General features: G+C 38.3%; 1 protein-coding gene across 1 annotated transcript in view; it reads right to left on the bottom strand.

The window, feature by feature from the left end:
• The window catches only part of ATG10 (autophagy related 10), an 84,365-nt gene that overhangs the window by 32,143 nt on the left and 26,756 nt on the right, over positions 1–25,466 (bottom strand). Inside the window, exon 4 of the mRNA XM_065657159.1 lies at positions 767–893. Within this exon, the coding sequence (XP_065513231.1) occupies positions 767–893 (127 nt within the window). The remainder of the gene's footprint in view (positions 1–766; positions 894–25,466) is intronic.

The raw sequence follows: 25,466 nt of genomic DNA, 5'->3' as shown, positions 1-25,466 counted from the left end.
CCCTCCGCCCTAAGTACAGAGTCTCCGGGCAGAGAAGAACAGAGCACAGCCAGTGCTGCAGTGTGATCGCTCTGTGTTTGCTGATTAAATAAGTGACACTAACAGCAGCCTTGGAGGGAGGCTCTGTGTTCCTCCTTCCTTCCTGGCAGGATGAGGACTGAAATCACAGTGGCTGTAGCAATTGAGTAATGGGTAACACGATGTACATATCAGAAAGGAAAGAAGATCAGTTGGTGTTTCAAGAGCCAGTTTTCATACACAGGAAAAGGCAGTGCCTTGTTGGTATATGTATTTTTTCAAGCAGCAAATTTAAATAGAAAACAACGTACACTTTTAAAGGTGCATTTAGACCCCAGCCTTGTGACTCAAATTCAGGCTTCAAAGAAACAGACACAGTTCTGCTGAAGCACTGTAATTATGTATTCTTATTTTGTAGCAGAATTCAAACCTGCAGCTTTAAGATTTTGTATTCATTTAAAGAAAAGAACAAGAAAAATGACCAGCGGTTTTAGTCAACCACAGGCAAGATGCCAGGAGCCAAAGATCAGCCTCCTTCAGGGGGAGATGATATCATCTACTCCAAGGTCCTGAAGTTCTGTGTCAGGAGTATTACAAAATTTACTGGTGAACAGCCTCATCTCCTACTTTTTTATTACATATGATCATTACTCTGTTCCTCAATTCAGTAGAAAATCTGTGGTTTTAACATCTATTGCATCCGACATATTTTTTTTCTTCCCTTTGTCTAACAGAAGATCGGTCTTACCTAAAAAGCATGCCCTAAAATAAAGCACAGGTACTTGGTAGCTGCTGGAGTACAAGACGTGATATTCATAGCGAACCACTTCCTCTGTTGCACAAACTCCAGCTACTTGAGAATCATCCAAAGACTCCTAAAACAACAAACATGAACAAAGTAATACATCAATTTTTCTATTTGTATCAAGGGGAAAGTAATTACTACTGTTGTAGTAGTAATTCAATAAATATACAGAGTATTACAAAGTAGTAATTCAATAAATATACAGAACAGAAATAACAGCAGTCACCCCTTTCGCAGCACTACTCATTTGAATTCCTGAAGGAAATTCTCAATACTAGTAAGAAAATCACAAAAGTCCCAAAACTACAGACACATCTTAGGGACTTACTTCCACAAATGGTGAACCATGTGTAAACCTTTGCAGAACTGAGGCCTTTCTAAGTGCGTGCTGATTTTGTAAGCCAAAGACAAAAGCTCTCTAAAATCTTTATGGCACAATAACTGGTACAATAAGGTGACTACAGCTGCATCTCTCCTCATTACCTTCAGTATAGACCATTTTAAAAGTGTATCCTTAAATAATCTGGTTTTGCTTGCCAAAAGACAAATCAAAGGTATCCACCAAAAACTCTGTGTTCCAGTTTCTTTAAAGTCTTTTTGCCAGAGGTTGTTTTTGCTAATAATACTTCTAAAACAGAGACTATTTTTTGCTGTTATTGTATATTTCAGGTGTAAAGTAAGTAAAGTTTATTGTAGATTTGAAATACATCAGAAGAGATGGAACTTATTGCATTGAGATATACCCCAGTTGCGGCATAAACCTCCTCACATGCTTTTCAATTTATTAATTTCAAATCAATATTCAAACAGTGCTAAGCACCCAGTTGTTTGGACTTTTCAAAAAATTGCGGAAACTCAACATCTCTGAAAATGGAATCATTAAATTAATAATGTCATTAAGATTAAATGTTAGAAGAAACTTTCCAAGAAGACACTATGGGTGTGGACTCGTTCTTTTTTCAAACCTCCAAATTTACGTGCATGAACTAAGCAACCTTAATGCCCCACAGGTTGGGTGTGCATTTCACAACCTGACTATTGCCAAGCAACTGTGAGCACTGGATTACTGTCTCTGTCCAAGCAAAATAGAAAAGACTGAACAGAAAAGAAGAACCAGCATCCTTTGAACACCATGCTGGTTTAACACACAGGAAATTTAAAGCTATTTTGCATTTTTATGCCGTATTCTTAACTCAGCCATGAATCAATCTATGAAGAGATATAAGAACGGATAAGCTGTAACAGTAATGACACATGAAAGACTTTCAATGTTTTTTGATAGCCCACATAAAAATGATTTCACCCAAATTTAGTGTTCTAGACAACCAGATGCTGCTGAGGCACATGGACAGAAGATAAGACATGGAAAGCCCAGACTTCGAGAAGCTACGGTCTAAGGTACTATAAATACACTTTTGGACATTAAATTAGAAAATCATATATGCTCACAGAACAGAAGGTTTCTGGGAAATTCTGGACAGCTGCAGGAATCGTTGATTTTAGCTTATCAGGAAACATATCTAAAGCACTGAAAGGGGACATTAAAGAAAGTACTCTCTGTCTTAACCTAGTTTTAAATAGTGTATGTGAAGGGATATTAAAGACAACATGCCAGAAGGGACAATGACGATGACTGTATCTGACTTCACGGGCCAGGTGAAGTCAGGTACACTGGGCCCAGTTCCCCTGTAAATGTGTAACGGACTAGAAGGCAAGTTCTTTTCCTCCACACATAGGTCATACCCTCTGATCAGATGTGAAATACAGATTAAAAAAACATCTCTCGAGGAAAATAGAAATTTCTTCTCTGTTGTAAGCTGAACTTTCTTTAAAATGGATCCATTTTCAATGCTTTAGTGAGAATAGTAAAAGAAAGAACAGCAGCATGAGGCAAAAGAAAAAACAACTGCAGACTGGCTTTCAAGTTTCTAGGGGTGGGAAAGAGTCCATATTCAGAACTGAACCTACACTAAAATTTACAAAAGCCTTTAGGATCAGCCTCCTGGAATCAAAATCATACTGCTTTGCAGACATTAATGTTTCATCAGATATCATGGCCTTGCCTTTTGCTTAGTCGCTAGCTAACCTTACCCTAAAATACTACTTCTCCTGGAAATGGAAAGACTACCTGTTCATATATTAAATACTGTTGTTCTAGAAAAAAGCCATATGTATACATATACTTGTCTCTTCTGCTTTCTGTATGTAAGGGTAAAATGACTGTATACCATCACATAAATACTGATATCTGATTTGAGATGACTTTAGATTGAACGATAAAGATGCCGTATTCTTTACTACCTCCGAATACTTAGGAAAAGCAGCAAGTTAACACTCACTCAGAAATTCAGTACTCAAACCTGTATACCCCTGGGGAAAACATGGTTTATAAAAACCATACTTACTATCTCAGAAAGTCATAAATTAAGCTAGGAACAGCTTCATCATCAAGAATTCAACTTACTGGGTTAGCACAGATTTCAGCTGGTAAGCAACTTCTGTCTTCGCTTTCTGGCTTGGGAAAAGGAAAACAAAGGAGAGAGTTTCTAATTTCACTGTTCCTTGAGATGGCCACTGAGAAATCTTAAGAATTTCTGCCATTACCAGGCAGACACTAGACAGTGAGGTACTTCCCAAAACATCCTATTACTTCCAGAGAGAAGTGATTTTATCCAGCAGTGGCCTTTCCAGAAGATGTACACAGTTGGATGGCATGAAAGGCAGCAGAGAAGGGAGGAAGGCAGCTTTAATGCTTTACTCTTTTGACGAGCAGAATATCTTTGGACACATTTATTTTGCATTATCCTGGAATTTTTTTTTTTGACTGATCGTTTAGGCAGTTTCTGAAATCAAGCATTCAGCTGAATATAAAGCTCAAAGAAGCTTTGAAACTGACATTCTTCTGCTCTGTAACTCCGACAAACTACTAAGTTTCTACACTTAAAAAAAAGTTTCTGATACTCAAGATTTTCTCTGCCGTTTCTAGTGACAAGTAGGCACAATGTATTTGTGATCTGCATACAAAGGCAGATAGCTGAATCCTTCTCACGGCTACGTCTAATCCCCTTTCCTTTCGGTAAACAGCAGTTTCAAGACCTCTTACATAAAAAAACCAGAGCACTGATGTGTAATCCTGTTCTTCACAGTCCCTGTAAGTACCACGCACAGTATTTAGGCAGGGAAAGTGCGTTTTGGAGCCTGAAAGTTTTGATGGTGTCTCTCTAGACAATGAGATGAACTCTGCTGATGAGATGAACAAAATGAGTACAGTCTTGTAGGTGATCTTTGGAACATCGAAAAATTTATGCCTGGCTGAACAAAGACATGGAGCCTCAAAGAGTTTTATATCAGCCCAAACGAAGAGACTTATTTTTCACTCTTTAACCAACTACTGATAATGCCATAAATATAAAACACAGGTGCAGCTTACTAAAGAAAAAAGAAAACACACACAGAACTTTATTTTTTACGTTATATTATAGCCTATTTAAATTTTTTCTTCAAGTAATCGTTAGACTTTTTTATGTATACTGTTGTTCTATCTCTTTTAGAGCTAACACTGAATTTTAGTTACCATAATAGACAATATTAAAATCAATTTTAACTTCAGAAGATTTCCTAACTGCTGCAAAACATTCACACATGTACACACATCACAAAGCAAATGCATAATTTTGCTTAGATCTTGGAAAGACAAAACAAACATACCTGCACTAAAAAAAAAAAAAGGTTAGCAAAAAAGGTGTTTTGAGCAAATTACAATAATTAAAAATGCTAAGGAGTAATTTGATTTCTCTATTTTTTGTTTCTGCCTTGAAAATTTGCTGGCACACTTGCCATGCTTCAAGTTAAAACTGTGAATCCAGGACGCACTGACTGTTTCCTAAACAAATTGGGAAGTTGTCATCAGGAAGCATCTGCTCCTCTATTGCTCACACGTAAAATCATTCTCATGCTATCATAACGGACTATTGAGCAGATGTTTAAAAGCAATGTATGTATTAGAAAAAAGATAAGCAGCAGCTACCTAATTAATTATATTAGTTCCATCATAAATGAATTATCACTAAGTTTATTTGATGTAAAATTGTTCCCAACACTTAAGTATCCCCTAAACAAATTAAGTTGATTCCTTCCTTTTAAAATGCTAAATTATTTAAATCAATAGACAAGAAATGCCATTCTAAAGGCAAAATAACGTACTTGCACTATTTTTATTCCTCCTGGTGAAGAAGGCAAGTTAAAAACCGCTGATAACGAGTTAATTTGCCAGCAGGAGAAAGTTAATAGCATGTTTTGCTCATCTTTAGCAGTAACTGTGCTCTGCAGACCGGGAGCGCAGGAAGGTGTGGGTTCAGGCAGGTCACCTCTGGCTCCAAAGGAAAGGGAAGAGCAAGGGAAGTGACAGACTGGGTAAACTGGGAAGGCGACAGAATTACCTGATCAAAAATAAGGGATTTTTCTCTGCTGACACCAAACATTTCCCTCTCTCTACCTCACCTGCAGAAGCCGACTGAGCCAGCCTCCTTTGCTCAGCCCAAAGTCCCTCTGAAATGCAGAAGCAGGCCCTAAAATGCCCTTTTTTGGTGGAAAAGCAAAGAGAAGTGGGTTTAAAGAACGGAAGCCACGTTTCTCCTGGATCTCAAGTCACTATTGCCTTTCTCCCAATTGCCATGTTTCCCCATCTTTTTCCTCACTGTCTTGATCTCTCTTTCCTGCTGTGGAGCAGTCTCTTGGGAAATTGTCACGAGGAGCAGGGCAGGACCGGCTGCCAGCAGGGAAGGGACCAAGAGGTGGCACAGACATGGGTACTAGTGCTGCTTGTTTCGTTGTGAGGTGGGGGAAAAAGGACATGCAATCCACATCGGTAAGCAAACCTGACTCCATTGCTTGGAATGCATTAACAGTTAATTTCAGCCTCTTAAAGTTGAAAACAAATGTATCGCTGTTTCTCCAGCACGGCTTTTCTTCGTTCTCCAGAGACGACTGTGAGCTACCGTGTGAAACACAAGAGCTTTCAGGGAGCAGATCCCCTCCCTGTTCAACACCTTCCCTTTGGCAAATGGGGAGATCTGAGCATGAAAACTGGATGGTAGGACAGTGTTCATCAGATAGAACTAAAACACAGCTTAATGTGGAGGGCGCGGCAGCGTGGTGAGATTGTATCTGCGCTCTTTATTCTTCCTCCTGGGTGTTCTCCACATTTATTTGGACCACGTCTCACTTTTTTGCCCACAGCCCCCACAGGTCTAGTCTCTGCAGGTCATTTTGCTGCTGGTTTTTGTCCCTCCCATGCAGAGTCTCAAGTCATCCTCCACCCTGATGGAGACCTCGAAGCTCCAGATCCCATCCTCCCCTGTCCTTCCATCCTGAACAAGCAGCATGGAATCGCAGAATGTCCTGAGCTGGAAGGGACCCACAAGGATCATCAGGTCCAACTCCTGTCCCTGCACAGGACAACCCCACAGTTCACACCATGTGTCTGAGGACGTTGTCCAGTCTCTTCTTGAACACTGTCAGGCTTGGGGCCGTGACACCTCCCTGGGGAGCCTGTTCCAGTGCTCCACCACACTCTGCGTGGAGAAACTTTTCCAATGTCCAACCTGAACGTCCCCCAGCACATCTCCCTGGATATCGCGGTCGTCAGCGAGGTAACCCCAGCGGGAGAAGAGGGGTCAGACCCACCTCACACCCCCACCACCAGCTCAGGTATCCCTGTAAGCTGGAGGACAGCAGGAGACAAGGATTTGGGCTGACCGAGGGAAGGCTGAACTGCCTGGATTCAACTCTCAAAACAAAATGTTACTTGAAATTGCAAGGAGACCTAGAAAATGAAAAAAAAAAAAAAAACCACCACAAATTCCTTGCAAAACTAAACATGCTGAGGAAAAACCAAACGAACAAACGAACAAACAACACTTACAAGAACCTCAAAACCACGCTGGCGCTTTTTTTAAATTACTTTAATACTCTAGGAGAACTTTGGTTTGCATTAAGTGATCGTCAGTGTTTTCACTATTAAGTATTCACACTATGCTAAAATTTATAGGCTCTAACCAAACTTACACCACTGTATCATGACCTGCAAAAATCCACAAAAATGTGGACATCTTCCTAAATAATTTAAGTGTAAGACAAATAGTGTACAAATGCCTTTGCTATCAGTTGCAGCATTTTTATATTGCAGCATTAACGAACTGATCTTTTATGTGAAGTATATATGGAGAAACCAGCAACCTTCCTGAGTTTTCCAGTGCAGCCATCATTAGTGACGAATAAGGCAATATGATGGTAACAAAAGAGCTCTGAAGAATAACCAAGTTACCTTATTGGATTTATTTTCTGGATGCAGCCACAAAATCCTCCCCACTATCTTAGTCTTCTTCACATTCAGTTCACCATGTGAAGAACCTGGCTCACTACTGCCCCTAAATAACAGAGAGAAAGTGGCCCTTGAATAAGGTCGGTGATGTTACTAAATGCTGTGTCCAAAGAGCCTTTGTTTGGAAGACACAGACGTTTTGAAAAGCCATGAGGCCACCAATGGAAAAACTCAAAGAGTTGAGTTAATGTAAACATGCAATGGATTGCTATGGGCACACAGACCCCTGAAATACTTAATATCCCAAAGGAAAATCTTCTGAATGGAAGTCAGCACCCTGACCATCACACTGTTAATGCAGTCATTATGACTATTTTCCCCCAAAAAAGACAGGCTACTAAGAAAAAAACCCTGAAGCCTTTTTTCATTCAAGGTATACCAAAAGACCAAAACCAAGATTTCTTGCCCCAAAAGATGCAGCACATAAAACTGCAGTAGTCCATCCTGCATTAGCAATCGCTTCTAATGGTTGGCAATTAGATTTGTCTTTTGATTGCTTTAAAACCACTATCACAGGTAAAAGCAAAATCTATTCAGGCAAAAGAAGCAATGGACCACAAAAACAGAACAGTTGTGAATTTTTTCTTCACAAAAAGGTGGGGAATTCTTTCAAAATCACTCTTTGCTCTTCCCGGGTTGTCAGATATAAAATGCAGAATTCAGTGGCTTCTCTCCTCCCCAAAATAAACATTTCCTCTTTTTTTATGTAGGAAGTAGAAGGCGCCATTCTGACCACGGCTGAAGCACTGGGATGCAATACGCTAGGAAACCTATTCTGGTGGAAGCTCCAGTTAACAGCCAGCAAGGCCAGGAAACCAGGCAAGGCGATCGAAGGAGCAGGAGGCACGATGGACCAACCTACACTAACTAAAGTTCTTAAAAGCGTGAACTCAAAACTATGGACACATACCTGGCAGAAGAACAGAGGAACCTCATCTGTAAGCTGTAGGGATTAATTTGCTTTCATTGACTCCAACCAATATTCTTTGTCACTATTACTCCTCGGAAATAGGCATTTACAGCAGTCCTTCTGCCCAAAGAAGTATGGTGAGATAAGAAGCAATTAGAGATGGCGGTACCTGTACCTCCTCCGTTTTGCCAGCAGTCTTTCTGTGAGAGAACTCATGCAGGACAGATAAGGTATGGAGACTGCTCTGCAGATGTCCCTCTGCAGGGACAGAAACTCCAGCCCCTTCTTCTGAGTACGGTAAACATCAGCCCAAAGTCCTTTCCCCTGTCTCATCCAATGTATATTTAATTTTTCTGTATGAAGCAGAACAGCTTCCACAATACCTTAACATCCAGTGACTCAAGCAATTTCAAGGCAGCTTCTGGCCCTTCTGCCAAAGGAGAGAACCGAAATCAGGGTCACCCGTGACCTCCCTCAGGCTACAGGGCAACACAGGACAACCAGCACCTCCTCTGGTCACCTTCTGCAGGGCACATTTTGGCACTCGTGTTCTCAGAAGCCTTCCTAGATCTGGTCTGGAGAGCGAGACAGGACGTGGAAGTTCATGGCATGACCCACCTGGGACTGGACTCCCAGGGTCCCCAAGCACACCTCATGTTAAGGGGCAGGTGGGAAAGGCTCCTTCCCGACCAAATTTTGGCCAGAGCTGCCAAGTGCATCCACAACCTTTGATGGATATAACCTCTAGCGATTTAGATCTGTGAATTTTTCCTACTCTAGGATTACAACGAGAAAACTCTGTTTAATAGGAAGTTTTGGAATTTCATCCATAAGCCTTCATAAAAAATACCTGGAAAACACGCCAGTCCACAATAGCATGACAACAAGCTACACATGTACAAAGGGGTGCACAGAGTTTTCAAGGATCATGAGAAACAGATCAAGTAGATATAAATACACATTGTTGCAGTCAGTTTGCAGTAATTATTAGAGTAAAAAAAATAAAATTCACACATAAGCAAAGTTTTACATAATTGAATATTATTCAAACATAAACCAAATTGTGGGATTTTCTCATAATTTTTGTCATTATCTTGCATTTGTACAAGTTGGGAAAAGTTACTACTTCAAGGTTAAGTACTACTTCACAAGATTATTGCTTTTTTGAACTGAAGTGCTTCCAGAATTGGGGGCTATGCTTCATAGTAATATGGCTTATAATAGGTAAAAAGAAAAAAAAAAAAAATACAGTAGAAGACAAAGGTAGCGGTTCAGCTGTATTTTAGGTCAATTTTATTTTTTTAGAACAAGGACTCTTATTTCTGCTTTGAGAATCTCAGCAGCAACCCAGTTTTGGCCATGGTTAATTCAAGGGGGAGACTGACAGCAAATGCCTACAAACCTTTACTTTATAGAAGACAAACTCAAATCCTCATTAATTTCTCAGATGGGAAACTGTACAAAAATGGTGCCAAGACTGACAGACAGTGTTTAGCAGTAATCCAAGTGAAAAAAGTTACAGACAGAAACGCTCGAATTGTCACAAAAGCTGGCATTAGGAAATGAAGAAATCTGAATTTAAAGGTTACAATTAAAAGCTCGGGACTCGGCTGCTGCAGTGGGGCCAGGCAAGGGTTTGGCTGCACTGATGTCCACCCATGACACCATGAGATGAAGGTTCTACCACCCGATTCCAAAATGTTAACTATCACTCAAAATAATTATTGATTTACTTGTAAATTCTCAAAAAAAAATCTGAATTTGTTCCTATACTTACATAAAAACTGGTAGCATTTTAGGATCCAATGATTCTTTCTTTTTGGAAATGCCTGAATATAATATATTTTTAATGCAGTAGTGCCAGACTCTACCAAGTCAAATAAGTTCAGCTTTCACTGGCTCTGAAAAACTGTTTATTTTATTAATATATGATGTAATACAGATGTACTTACTTTCTACTCTCTAATCACTGTTACGTAGCAAACGCAAAGCTCTGAATTCAGATTTGGGCAGGTCCAAACCCCTTCAGTTCATTTTCAAGCAAAACACACTGTAGGAATATTCTAACTATTAATAAATATAATGTTATCAAATATCATTGATCACAACCAGCTCAAATGTATATTGGAGACATTCCTAGTGGCTGGAAAGTATGTACTGAATGACTTCTTTTATTAATGTGATCTCAAATCAAAACTGCCATGCTGTATTACATGATACTATTAATTTCCAGGAATGTGGTACATAATAGATCTCAATGCAAATTTAACTGCTAGCAAGATTTACAAAGAAGTAATTGTAGTTTCACAAAATGCAGCTAAAATTAACGAAATGCAAATGAGAAGACACAATGCAATACATTTTAGCAATTAAAAATTGCCTGTTAAGGCATTATCTAAGGATAGCTATACCATATTCCTATGGCTGAATAATACGGTTAAGAGACTTCTGCGGAAAAATAAGTAAGAAGGATCTCAGTTATAGTAATACACAACTGAGAGTTTTGTACAACTCAATACAACCACACCTTGAAGCCAGTTATGCTCCAAAACTAAGAATTTGGAATTTGCTTTACAATTCTTTAAAGCCAAGTAGAAAATTTGTATGAATTATTTACAATGTTTCTGTCTGGAATGAGTCTTCTAATAGTCTCCATCTTCATGAAAACTCTGTCTTATTTGACAAGAAAGGCCAGGACAGAATTAGGAGTACCCACATACCTCCACCTCAGTATGTGGTGGAAAACACCTGTAATGATTATTACATAAATTACTACATAAATACAATGACCAGACAACACCGCTGTAGCAGGTTTACAAAAATCAAGAAATGGTGCATGCTGTACATAGCTACACTTGGCCAACCTCATGTATAGTACTACTATAGAAATTTTACACAGATGAAAAATCCACATAATGCGTGAGGTATTAAATACATGGATTTGTCTAATTTTAGGAAATTCTTCCTGTAGTTGAAATGCTCAGTACTAGGTAGAGTGACCTGCAGAGATTGTTCTGTATATAACTGTTCAACTAGCATACATAAATTTTCCTTCGAACTTTATAAATAAGCTACATAAAATACTTCACCCAGAGAAAGAGCTAAAACATCGCTTTGACTGTTTGCTACATTTTATCTGCTTTAATTTCCCTCAAAAGATACTCTATGGCTACTGGATTAAGGCATCTCATGGACTATTTCATGTATTTGTCCCTACTTACAACAAACTGAAATCATAGCTAAGACGATGAAGTATTTAATTGGTTAAACTGCTCTTGCTTTCCAAAACCGAGATATTCCAAGTGTCCTGAAGGCATTTAATTCCAAAACAGGAAGCCAAAGAGGAGAGCATTCAGTAATTCTAATCGTGTGCAGATCTCTTGGAAAGTATTTTCCTAAATGTTTGTTGAAAGAACCTTTCATTGTACTGCGTGCTGCTGCATGTACCCCAAAAAGGGTCCCACAGAAACAGCAAGATATTTACTATTTAAATTATTTCAGGTTATGTAAAGGCATCAATCTAGAACCAACTTTCCTAAACATTAAAGTTCAGTCATGTGCAAAACAAAGGATGTAAGGCAAAAAAGGCAACTAAAAATACATTAAACATATTTTTAACATCCTATATGATAACTCCATTCATAAGGCAGAGGCTTTGAATGGTGGTGCTGCATCAAAATCAAAGATATAATTTATTTTTTTCTTAACTTCTGTTTATAGGTTTCTGCAACTCAACTGCAATCCCTGAAGGAATACTTCTAGAAGAAATGCCTGGTGTCCATAACATATTTCAAACAGTACTGCTGAGGTCCCTATTCTGTTATGTTTCAGGTAAAATTGGACCTCTGTATTTTTGACTATGCTGAGTCTGGAAGCAATATGTGAGCAGATCAAGAATTTATGGCTGTAGAAATTGGTTCCCAAGTACCAGGATATTTCATATGTTAAATTCTACAGAAATAGAAAAAAAGGCAGTTGTTGGCTTTTTATATTAATGCATATGTTTTCACAAATGTTTGTATACCTATGCACAGCATGAGTGTAAATACCCAGATTTCGGATCTTTTTTTTTTTATAGCAGACGGTAATTTTTTCCCAAAGGACTCTTCACCTTGCTCAGCACACAGGACAGAGAGTCAGCAGCAGCAGCACATTTCTTAGCCTTGTCATTCAATAAGCAACTTCCAAGTCCCAGATAGAGACACAGTGTGGGAAACTGCACTGTGTGCCCCTCATACTGAGACAAACCATAAATCCGCATTTCTGCAGAAATGACTCACAGATAGCTACACCAGGCAGAGGAAAATGCTCAAAGAAACAAAGGTTTCATGGCACTTTTGGTGGAAAATTTGTGACTCTTGGGGATTTGCCTTTTGAAGAGAAGGAAGGTGGAGGCATAACAACATAGTGTTGATCAGCAGACAACTTACTGGTTGACTTTGGAAGGTCTGGGGATGTTTCATCGTTGGTAGGCATTCACACAAAACTGACTTCTCTTGACAAAAAGGCATCATCTGACCACGGGTCACTCATGTTTACAGTCACGTCTAGTAGAGTTAGTAGGTGTTTTAAAACAGGAAATCAGTAGAAAAGTGTTGTGAAAGATTTGTCTGTTATCCGAACAGAGGACAAAACTGCAAGCGAAGAAACAGTAAAATATAAATACATAAATAGGTTAGTTAATTAATTAATTGAAAAGTGCTGGAAACACCACTAGCAGAGAGGAAGAATGATCCTCGAAACCAGTGTTCACAAACTCGGAGAAAGGGCTGTATTTGAGTTCTACAGGATTCAAGACCTCAGGCAACACAGGAAGAACTGGAGACTTGCGGTGGGCAGCTGGTGCAAGATGTGGAGGGAGATATTGCAGGAGGTTCTCTCTTGTCGGGAAAATGCTTTCAGTGTCTATATTCCAGCTGTGAATGCTGCAGAGAAGCACAAGCAATGCAGATGAAGATACCTCAGCTAAGGGTCAAAAATCATCTGGGGGAAGAATTACAAAAACAGAGTCTGTAAGAGTACAAAGAGGACAAATAGGATTTTATTTGGATAGAGATCTCTCAAATACTGTTAGAGAGATTAGCACTGCCAGGAACTGCAGGAGATGATGTTTCTAATACTGGCAAGACTTACTCTTTCTTAGATGAGATACTTAAATTACTTCTCCAACCAAAAGTCACTGAATTAACAAAAAAATATTTTTATGTAGATTAACAAAGTTTCAAGATGACTACAGGATAGCTGCTTATGTAAAATAAATCTGACTTAAAATTTCAATTATATATAAGTACAAGCAAATACAGAAAGACAGGTGCATATATAATACTAAGCTTATTTGACTGTTATGTCTTGCTCAAACTCTCAAAAACAACTAACTGCAAGACTGCAAATCAGGTGGGAATCTCTCCACCATCAGACTGGCAGAGATCATCGAAATTTTAATGCCTTAGACAGAAGCTCAGAGCAAAGTCTGCTTTCTAGGATCAGCTAGGAATTTTACAAATTAAAGCAGTGGCTGTTGGTACCTTACAACAGATCTTCACTTCGTGTGATGAACTGAGGAATGGGTTTTGACCTGCAATATGCAGATGATCACAAATAGGTATTTCATGAATCCTCCTGTACTGAGTATCTGTTGAGAGAAAGTGTCCATGATAAGCCTTTCTGAATCTATGTTACGGTTTTTAAAACATTTGAGAAATTAGAAGAGCTAAGTAAAAGCAGCTATATTAAAAAGCGGAAAGACTGAAATCTGGAAAATACTTAAATTTATTTAAATTAGAGATTAAAACACTGCCTAATATTTACACATTGAACCACTGAAAAAAACCTCACTGCAGGATAAAGCTGCAGAATTAACTGAGTGAATAATCAGCTCAGAAAGGATACCAAGAATGTGCAGCAAAAAAAACCCTACAGAGAACAGAACAGAGAAATGGCAAGCAAAAAAAGCTACATCTTCAAGTCTAAGTTAGAAGGCGATAGTGAGAAATGCCAAAATTCAAGCTGGATTTACACTAAGCAGCGCAAAAATGAAGTACAACTGGGGTTCAAATTAAAAATAGCAAAGAACAGCACCAAGACTAATTTCAGATTTTAGCTCAGTGCCAAGTATGAGCATTCAGAGCACTAACGGAGAAGACGGGAGCACGATACAAAGGTTAATGTGGATATATCTCGGGACATATCTTGGTCCCTTGTAGGAGAGCCAAGGAGGGGGACCAGAACAAGTTCCAGTCTAAAAGTTTAAAAGAACGGACACATGAAGGAAGAGATCCAGCAGCAAGGGGTTTTTTGTAACTGATTCAGGCTGGCGTGATAATACCTGAATGAAAAATAACAGATGAAGTATCTGCATTTAAGAAAGAGGGGAAAAAAGCTAATTGGGTAACTGTTGTCTGACCTCAGTGTATCCATGGGGTTATTACCATTTTTGAAAGAAAGAATAACTAAACATACAGAGCTATATAGAAACTGGCATGAAACATAACATTGGTTTACCAAAGAAAGAGCATGCAAAACTAACTTGATATCTTCCTCTGATAAGATAACTAAATTAGCGGACAGGGAAATGCAGGAGATTCAACCTGTCTAAATTCAGTAAAACATCTGATATTGCACTAAATAGGAAATTATTATTTAAACTGCAGAAGATGGGGATTATGTTAAAAATGTAATACAAAATAAACTGCAAAAAGGTGAGAGAATAATGGGATATCCTAAGAGGAGAAGCACCTCTAAAATTGGTCTGTAAAGTAATCTTAGCTAAAATATTCCTTAATAATCTGAGCACAAAAGAGATTGTTGACAAATTTTGCTGATGATGCAAAGCTGGGAATCACTGTCAATACAGAAGAAACAGTTACAGGAAAGAGTTTTTAACACAAGTGTTGCCAGATCAAGATTACCCATAAGATGATCTCAGCTCTGCTCTCCCTCTTTGTCTCAAAAGTACTGAAAGTATCAACAAATCAAAACACGAATGCCCCTCATTCTCATCTTGCAACTACAGATTCCCCTCACATGTCACAGATCTCATTTGCTCAACCATGTTTTACACGAAGAAAAAGAGAACTTGAAATGCTGAGAACTAACTAAATACTGCAATTTCCATTCCACAAGCAATTCCAGCATTTTAACATTTGTCTTCTTCTTTAATCAACATAAAAGTTAAATATGAACATTTTTCACATGACAAAAACCTTCTGGTTCGAGATGGTAAATACTAAGAAAGAAAATGTCAGTATTTCCAAATTAAGGTGTGCTGTATAAATCTGCTGAACCAATTCACTTAGAATCAGTCGGACATTTGGGTTGATAATCTTAGCAGTGTGCACAACCCAACACACATCTGATTCTCACCCATAAAACAGGGTTTCTACCCAGCCTATCTCTACCTTGAGGCATTCGAAGACACTTCACTACTCTAATGGCCATAAAGTCAAAGGAAATACTATACCACCAAAAGTATAATGCCGTTTTCCCCAACAAAGCATTGGTGGGGAAAGGTCTAAAAAATACAGCTCTGCTGGGCAATGCAGCAGATTGCTGAACTGTTGCTAAAAAAGCTTTCAGAAAAGTTTAATACACTGTCACACTTCCAGTAGGATTAAACTGATCCTAGGTAAACTGCTTTGTTTTCATTTGTCTAATTAGAAAAATAAATTTGTGAAGAAAATGTGAGTTTGTAGAAAATGAATTTTTCATTAGAAAATTCTCTAACACCTTCACTTCTGCCCTAGAATCCATGCAGCAGTAAGCAAAAACGAACTCTAGGTTTATAAATCTGACTGCAATTGTAACTCTGAAAAAAGAAAAAGAAAGGCACTTTCTAGTCAGAGAAAATCCATTTATTTCATATCAATATCAGGGATACTTCAAATCCTTTTATAAGGCTTTTACTATGTGCACGTATAATCATACTGAAAAAGTACTTCAAGAGCCAAAGTATGCATTTACATGACAGAATGTGAAACCAAAATCAATATATTGCAGCTCACCATGTAGAAGGCTAAGGTTACATCAGTTTTGTTCTTTGCCTCTGGAAACAACTAATGATACACAAATCTGAATTAAAATAAAATCAAAGGTCTAACTTCAAAACAGCCCAGTAGCCAAAGTCTATAGTTAAAGCACCTACCACCTCTACAGATCATCTGAAACATGACAGGACAAGGTGTGATGGGTTTAAACTAAAGGAGAGAGACTCAGGCCAGACATGAGGAAGAAATTTTTGACACTGAGGGTGGTGAGAGCCTGGCCCAGGTTGGCCAGAGAGATGGTGGATGCCCCATCCCTGGAGACAGCCCAGGCCAGGCTGGACGGGGCTCTGAGCAACCTGAGCTGGTGAAGATGTCCCTGCTCATGGCAGGGGTGGCACTGGGGGAGCTGGGAAGGTCCCTCTCAACTCAAACTACTCTATGATTCTAAACTGCTCAATAACACGAAGAAGTGAGACAACAGCAGCATCTAATACAGTGCAGGATGTGCGTATGGACAAACCTGTGGTTTTATCAATCCAAGTGTGCCTTGTTTGGGGCCAGGGATGGTTCCACCCACTGTCACAGCAAAAAAAGCTAATGGTGGCTCCTGAACTACACTGACACCAGCAGCACTTTGCTGGTATGACCTGCTGGTAGGGCATGCTTAGTGCAGACTTGCCATATTACTGAGAATTTCCATATAGTTTCTTACATTTTTCTAAAAGAGCTTTTAAAACTGCCTGTATTTCAATGGAATTAGAAACGATGTTCCTGGTTTTCCCTTGGGTATAGACATTCAGACGAACCCATTTAATCCTTCCCAGCAATTAGAACACATCCAGTAAGGAAAAAAATTGTATTTTCCTCCCACTCCTGCGACAGATGCAGACCTCCAACAGGAAGTTGTATTTCAAACTAAATTTGAGGGTGGAGGGGGTTAAGCTAGCCCTCTAGTCCCCACCTAACACTGCTTCTTTTTCTTCATTTTCAAGTTGTCCTCCAGTTGCTCAGAGATATGGGTCACCAGAGAAATGCGTAACTACTTGCAATATAGTATGTTAGTACTCAAACAGAAAGCATGGTTGCTACTGAAGCCGAATAAACGACCTGCAGCAGGGGAATCTGTAATGATAAACATGCTCTCATTACTACACAACATGCAGTAGGAATTCCTCACATCATACTCTGCGCTTCATTTAGGCAATGCAATGTTTCCTCCTCTGCTCAGGGAAAATGGTAAAATTAAAATTGGATGACAATGAAAACAATAAAAATGGGGTCAAATTCATCCCTTGCTTAATTCTACATGTTTTAAAGTGTCACATGAAAGAAGAATGTAGACCACTGCACTAACATTTGTTATACACAGTTTTATTGTGAAATACAGTTTGTTCTAACTTTAAAGTACAGGTCAAACATAAATACTGAACAGCTCAGTCCTGAGATTTTTATCCTCGCAGTCTTCACTCATATGATTTCTTTTTTAAAGTTGTACGTTTGCTTACTCTACAGTTCCAGCTGAGGAATTAGCCAAAATTTTCAGTAATAAGCCCAGGAGGACCCAGATATAACAGAGAAAGGGAAGGTCCTAAATACATATATTCCTTCTTTAAGACAGGAGTAATTGAAAGGAAATTAAACATCGCAAGGCAATGATGGATTAATTAAAGTTCCTGCCTTAGTAGTTTTGTTGAATATTATAAGAAGGTTTTTCAATATCAAGTGGCATTACAAAATTCACTGCATATTCTGCCTCAAGATTAGTCTTCTACAAAGTTATTCTGTTTTGTTAACTTCTGCCGCCTACAAACACAAGCTACTCTGTGAAAACTGAGACAGAAAAGTGAAGTGCTTTGATCGAACTTTCACGGTAAATTCACAACAGAATTCAAGAGTATAATTTAATTATTCTGATTCCTAGTGTCAAAATGCCATGTATTTCTAAACACTCAAAACAATAATTAGCTACCTTACAACTCACTATTTTAGTAAAATAACTTCAAAACCAGTTCTGAAGCTTCAGTACATAAACCATTTATGAACATTAGCAACCTTTAAAACAATGGATGGCAGTAAAATACACAAGACATGTTAAACCTGGTTTTGTCTTCAAAACCAAACATTCCAAAATGAAGATCAATTATTATCAAGCTGTAATCATTCAGCGGCAAAATATTAAAATGTTTAGAACATCCTTTCATTATTGTTTGGTTTTAGAGGTGAAACCAGTACATACCATGCTTAATGATTTATCAAAGGTCAGTGCTACAGGACAACATTAACATAACCATGTCTCAGATGACCTCACAATACATCCTGGGACCTTCACAGCTTTTGCCACTGTCAAAATTGTGCTTTGAAACAACCTACAAAATAACTTGAAGAAGAAGAACTCTCTGTACTAAATACTGAAGTTTAAGAAGAAAAATACTACCAAACTGTTCTGTGAACTATTAGAGAATGTGCCTTCAAAAGCTGGATGCCCCTACAGAAAGGGTAAAATTTAATTTTCAGGAACGCTGAAGAACAAAATGCAAAATACTTGAACCTTGTAACACCAAGATTTGTGAATTTCTTCAGTTGGTGTAAGACTATTACTAGATATAACCAAGGAGAACCATATGACTGTGCTTGTGAAACTAATATTACCACGCTAGTAAGTAAAGTAACTTCCAGTGTAAACCCAGGCACAGAACCTGATGCCAGAGAAGCAACGGCAGATGCAAGATGTGTTTGTATCTTTAACTTACAAGTATAATCTCAACACTGAGATGATTAACTCTTTCACAAACACACCTTTAAGCCAAATAAGTATTAATCACAGAAGCGAGAGCTGAAAGTATACTTAAAACATAGTTCAACATACTCTGATTAAAAATTCTCTTCCCACATTTTCCTCTGTTAGCATTTCTGTTAGTTATTCAGTCATACAGGTTTTCCTCATGGTAAAGAATCTTAATTTTATTTACACAAAACAGTAGTGGAAAATTTCGATTCTTAATATGATCTTTCGAGGAGAGATGAAAATGGGAAAAAAATAATTTTATAACAACATATAAATATACATATATTTCCTTAAAATAATGAAGGATGATGTGTGTGTAAAATAGGACTGGGATCAGCTTTCCAAAAATGACTGAACAGCTGTAGTGTATTTGCTTTGGGGTTTTTTTGCCACAGTTCATGGTGGTTGTACATGAACAACCTTCTTGATACATGACAGTTTTAACCAACTCCCTTTGATTTGGAATAAAAAGGAATAAACACACAAATAAATGCAGAATACCTGAATCATGTTAGCCTGGCAGATCACGTCAGGCTTTAATGAGGTCCAGTTTTTCCAAAATGTGTAAATGTTAGATAAAACTCCTGCCCACACATTAACTGAAATACTTGAAATGTGAGCTAGATGATCCTGACCAAGGAACAGGATGCGACATCAAGCCTCGCACTGGTTTTGCACAGCAATCTTATATCACCTCTTCTCCCAGAGACACTCGCACCATCTTGAACCCACTAAGTCTCCTTGCCCGGCCCCTCCTGACGGTCTCAAAACAACCTGATTTCCAACAAGGTTTCTGCAGCTTTCATCTCTTTGGTATCAGGTACTCTCAAAATAAACAACTTTTTCTGGCTTAGCTTATAATCACAGTGCCATCGGAGAAACTGTTGATGTTGTAGATATTAAATAAAATACACTAAACTGAGCCAAAAGATACATGTAATTTGGAACACCCCCCGTCCCCCCTCCCAAAAGCTAGATAGAAATACATAACTTTGCTAACTAAAAATAGCCACAATATAATAATATAGTAACACTTAATTCTTCGTTATGGATATAAGACTCCAGAAAACAGGAAAAATCGTATGTCATGCTGGGAAGTTACAAAAAATATTAGAGATTTGAGTTTGGTTTTAAGGCTTACTGTTACGACAGTGTTGAGAAACAGCAGTTACATAACTTATGTTACTTGCATGAACTCTAAAATCCTTGTTTCTCTTCATAAAAGGGCATGTTTGTATGTACCTAACACTGTTCTACAAGGTGTTTCGAAAAGACGGACCCAATTTCAAAGCACTTTGCATGAAGTTTGGGTCCATCTTTCCAAAACACCTCATGCTTTCATGCTAACAAGCCTCTCTGACATGCCGTGTAGAAGCTCCACTCTGTTTCAAATTTCTAAAGCGTATTTATAAAATACGTGTCATTAAATACTGTTGCAAATGTTTAGCACGACTTTTTAAATGTCCGTTCTGTTTTATATTTACATTTCCCTATTCTTATGTAAGTCTTTGTCTCTGGTACTTTACAAATTAATTTCTTCAGCCCCCATGAACTCATTCTTCAGAGAAAAGCAGAGCAATCATGTCTCTATCTGTGCAGAAAACCAAACAATTATAATGTCTGCGCTAAGGCTTGTCATTTTGATGAAGAAACATGACTTAGTGCTCACATTATTGCTATTGATTGCCAATCACAACTGAGAACTGTCTGAGTCACTCAGACAAAAATTAACCTAAAAAGGAGCACATTAATATCAGATTTTCTCATATAAAACCATAATTCTATAACCAAGGTTAGTGTATTTTTTTTTGGCAGTACAAACCTCTCCTAAGACGCTGACTGTAGAGACAGCCTGTCCTCTTCCTCAGCCGTGGCTGCATGGATGCGCTTTAACAGGCACACTTGATCGAAGGAGGGATTTACTCAAGCCTGTATGGAATATCTACAAACCTTATATATGCCACAGCTTTGTCTCCTGGGGACCCTCCTGAGGCTCCAAGGCACATTAGGGGAAGAACACCCATATGGGCCAAGAGATCAGTGCCTACACAAACCCAGAACTACTGGCCTTAGCCCTAATAAGGAGATAAAGCCTACTGAACAGTTGGGTATTAGAAATAGAACATAAAACTTCTGAAGAAAAAAAGCACAGTGTTTAGGAAAAGGGAAATTAAAATTCAAGACATTTGTAGATGAGTTCTACACAGCTTTCATTTTATCATCACCCAAAAAGTGTTCACCTCAAACTCTTTACTATGTATTGGCTCATTTTTCTAACAGGAAAGTAAAATAATAAGCTTCAACCAAGTTCTTGAAGATGCTTGGGGTTAAGAACAAGGCCAAGGGAAGTTAAGAACAACGCTAATCTTCAAAATTCACCTATTTCACTAGGGCAAGCTTTCAGCACAGATACGTAAAACAGCACTTTGAAAAACATTTGTTCTTTTTCCAAACGACTGCACTTTCAGCCACTAGAAGGTAAGTAATATGGACCATTTAATAACACATATGCTTCAACTCATAGAATGGTTCCTGAACACCAGTCATTCGTAAAGATCGGGTAAAAAGTGGTTTTCTGAAGCTGTAAGAGTGCAGAAGTGTGCGACGACCTGAGGGATTGCCCAGGGCTCAGCCTTACTCCACCTGCATCTTGACCATCAGGACATTTCCCTACCAGTCAGCAGCTGATACCAGGTGCATATGGACCACTTCAGCTGGCAGGACTCACGCACGGCTCCAGAAAACCCCAACCTTCTCTCAGGTTGCAGATCCCTGCTGCCTGGCAGCTTTACATGCTGCTTTCCTAGGATAGATCTTCCCTGGAGAAGCATTTGTGTCGGTTCTGTTCATTTTTAACACCAGATGACACACAAACGAAAACAAATTTCACCCAGGAAAGGGAAAAATCATGGTTTTGGTAACAAAGCTGGAAAAAAGATTACCCAGAAAAAGTATCTAAAGCTATGGATAATCTAAGATCACATTTCATTAAAAATAGCACTTTTAACCAGCAGGGTTTTTCTCTGCTTCAAGGCAAAGCTCATACAAAGGTGAAATAAATGACTAACGTTGCAGCGTTCTCCCTCTTTAACCCATCAGAGCTCAGCTCTAACGACAAGTTGCAAGAGCAGTGACCAAGTTTTTGTCCTCTGAGGCTACTAGCTTCCTGGTTCTTTTTATCACATAACAATGCAGTTTTTAGACTGATATACTGTAAATGGCCATGACAACTCACATGGCCAACCCCAAGGTGGAAAAAAAAAAAAAGCCAACCAAGGGGATTTAACCATTTGTTGGTCTCATCACAATTCCTAAACGTCTAAATGCTAATTACACAGTGGACACAAGCTACCTGAGGACCATGGCCACTGCTTAACATTACTACTACTTCGGAGCAGCAGTACCAGGTCTGAACTATGTTAGCACAAAAGTTCCCCCGTTCAGCCTCTACGGGGAAAAAAAATGCAGTATGTACCACCACTAAGCAAGTTTCAGCATGGAACAATCTTAGCCCATACCCACGACTGTCAGCTTATCCCTGACTTTCTCCACCTGTTCCTCTTCGCAGTCCAACCACAGCAAACACTCCTGCCTTCTTCCTCACACATTTCACCTGCAAATTCTCAGCCCATTTCCTCTAACTAAACCAAATTATTTCCTCATTTTCTTTCAAAAGCTCACCCTAGGGCAGGCATTGCCCGTGGTACACTGGAGTCTCAGTGATGAAGCAGGACTCTAAATATTAATAATAAGGGGAAAATGCTATCTAGCACTGTGAATTGTTGGTCTAATTCTTTATAAACTTCCTGTATTTTCTTCCCTCTGTTTCCTCTACTATGAAGGTAACGTATCTCTCTGATTTCTTTGGGGAAGGACCTAAAAGAAGGAGAAATTCCTAGCTAAACTTCACATGAAAACAGAACTTGGGACACAGAAGAATGAAATCTGAGGGATTTTGAGAATTACATTTTCTCAAAATCTGATTCCAGGCTTCTAGGACTCTCTATCTATGGCAAAAGTGAAAATCTCTCTCACACATAATGTAAAGATGACAGTTCTGCTTTACAAGGGAAAATGTGCATTCTTGTATGTCTGCTCCAATTTCCTGACCCTCCAAGCAGCCCTGCAAAATCTGATAGATGTATATCTCAACAAAGGCATGAAGTCTAAATACCTATCTTTCACTACAATCATGGATAACATAAAATGAATAATAATGATGTATTAAATAGGAGGGCAAGGGAACTTCTGGGTCATTAAGTTCAGTATCTCATTATCACAAGTATCAAATATTACGCCTCCTACTGAATTTATATATTTTTATCTGAAAACTAACTGGCTTCGGGATACTATTGCTTCTTTTGGAAAGTAATTTCAGCATTTCACTTCTCTGGTTCTAGTGCAAGTTTATCCAAGTTCAGTTTATAACTTTTAATGCCAGTGCCAACATCTTAGTTTAGTTTAAATAGCTCTTTCATTCCTTGGCATTTCAAAACTTTTCTCCCCAATGTATTAACAGAGATAAATCATATTTCTTTTCAGGCTTTGTGCTTTTTCTAGGCTAAACAAGATGAATTCTTCTGGTCTTTCCTCATAAAATAGGCTTTGCCCAATCACCACAACAATTTACTATTTTTTTTTAATTCCCCGTTTTCTTTTTGAGCAGGAGTAACTGAATTTAAAAACATAGCACAACAGACAAGCCCTCAATCTCCTTGTTGTATAATACCAATTTCAGCTGAGAACACACCCAGGCAGAACCAAAAACTGCCTGTATTTCATTCATGCCCATTAGCAGCCCACAGTTATCCTCCTATCAACTAAAACACCCATTTCTTTCTCCTCCTCAGTCATTTCCAACTAATGAGCCACAAGCTTCTGAAACAGCATTATCTTATCCTTACTCCCCAAGTACCTGACCTTATACTTGCACCACTAAATTTCATCTGGTTTCTGTTAAGCCAGTCCTTAAGGTTTTCTGGTTCTCTCTGTAGGAATCTCTTATCTTCTGCTGTATTGACAATGCCTCCAGATATTTTGCCATCAGCAAACTTAATTAACCCTCTTCTACTTCCTGTACTACAGTCACTAGTTAAAATATAAGATTCGTCCAAGGACAAATTTTTGTGGTATTATCACATGACTTTGTTTTCCACTGTGCTGCTAATATAAAATGTTTTACAAAACTCTGAAGGGATTAGAAGCACTGAATTTTCTTTTTCCAACAAATCAGTTATTTTGCCAAATAACAGGTCATGGTTTAATATTCAAACTATCTTCCATAAAGCCATCTTGCATTCCATCCTGTGTCCATTTTCAACCTTCACTTATTTCTTCTATAAGAATTAATTCGAAAACCTTGAACACCACTGATGTTAGGCTAACAACCCTATAGATTTCTGCCTTTTTAAAAAGAAAAAAAATGTATTTCTTCTTTTGCATTCCAGCACTATCACCCAACAAGGCAGATACCTGACAGAAATTCTAAGGTGGAAGTTACCCCTTACCTTCCAGTTCACAATCTCCTCTCAAATTCTGCTTCCCCTTTGACTGAAGTAATCTGTGTCTACATACACCCCCAAACTCATTAGCCATACTGCCTTTTCTGAAATCTTTACTGAAAATGAGAATTCATTTCCTCTTACCTGGTAGAGAGAGTAAAACATAATTTTGTCTGCAATCTTTTCCCTGGGCTTGCTTCTCTTTCTTGAATCTTTCTATATGCAGGGTTAAAGAACCTTTTGACATTTGTCTTAGCATTTTTCAGACCTATTTTCAAGATATAATGCAGGTTCTCTTTTGGGGACTTCTTATTTTGTATCTAAAATGTCTAAGCTACACCTTTGCTCCATTCCTCAAGGTTGCTTTATCTTCCTAATGATCTTGCTACAATGGTTAGTTTTCAGACTATTCTGCACTTTTGACTGAAAGGAAGTCAAAGCATGCTTCAGCCAAAATCATTAAATATCTTTAAGAAACTACAATTTGTCCTTTTTGAAATTAAGAAACTCAAATACTTAAGTTGCCCATCTATCTATTTTAAACAGGATCAATTCATGATACATCCATTCAAGCTTGTTTTCTAAGGCCAGCTATTCCGTAATTATTACACGCTATAACGAAAACTGAGAGTTTCAGGTTTTGCTCAGTAAGAAACACAACTGCTGAAAAAATCCATCAGCTGTTACACACAGAAGACTTTGACCATTTTTACATGTAAAAACAGAATAATAATTAAATTAAATAATGCCACAGTTATCAACAAACAACTTGCAAAAGACTAGTGAGGAAAAATAATTCTACAAGCTTGCCTTCAAATGCTATTACTGACATGGTAAAAACTTTGTTTCTTTTAACCTAAAAAGTTGTAAATTCTGCAGAACTGATTTCCAGTTCCATGACAAATATTTTTCCTAACCTATTTTTCAAGAGTTGTGTTGAGGAAGCTTTCTGTATTCTTCCAAATACTAGGGATATGATCACTTTTTATCTACCATTACAAAAATAGTCAAGAAAAACATTACGAAGTGAAGCAAAAGGAAAGATGGAAAAAAGGATTACATATATTTCTGATTATTTTACAG

This window comes from Caloenas nicobarica, chromosome Z (assembly GCF_036013445.1).
Source record: "Caloenas nicobarica isolate bCalNic1 chromosome Z, bCalNic1.hap1, whole genome shotgun sequence".
NCBI classification, from domain to species: Eukaryota; Metazoa; Chordata; class Aves; order Columbiformes; family Columbidae; genus Caloenas; species Caloenas nicobarica.
This window is presented reverse-complemented; position numbering and strand designations above follow the sequence as displayed.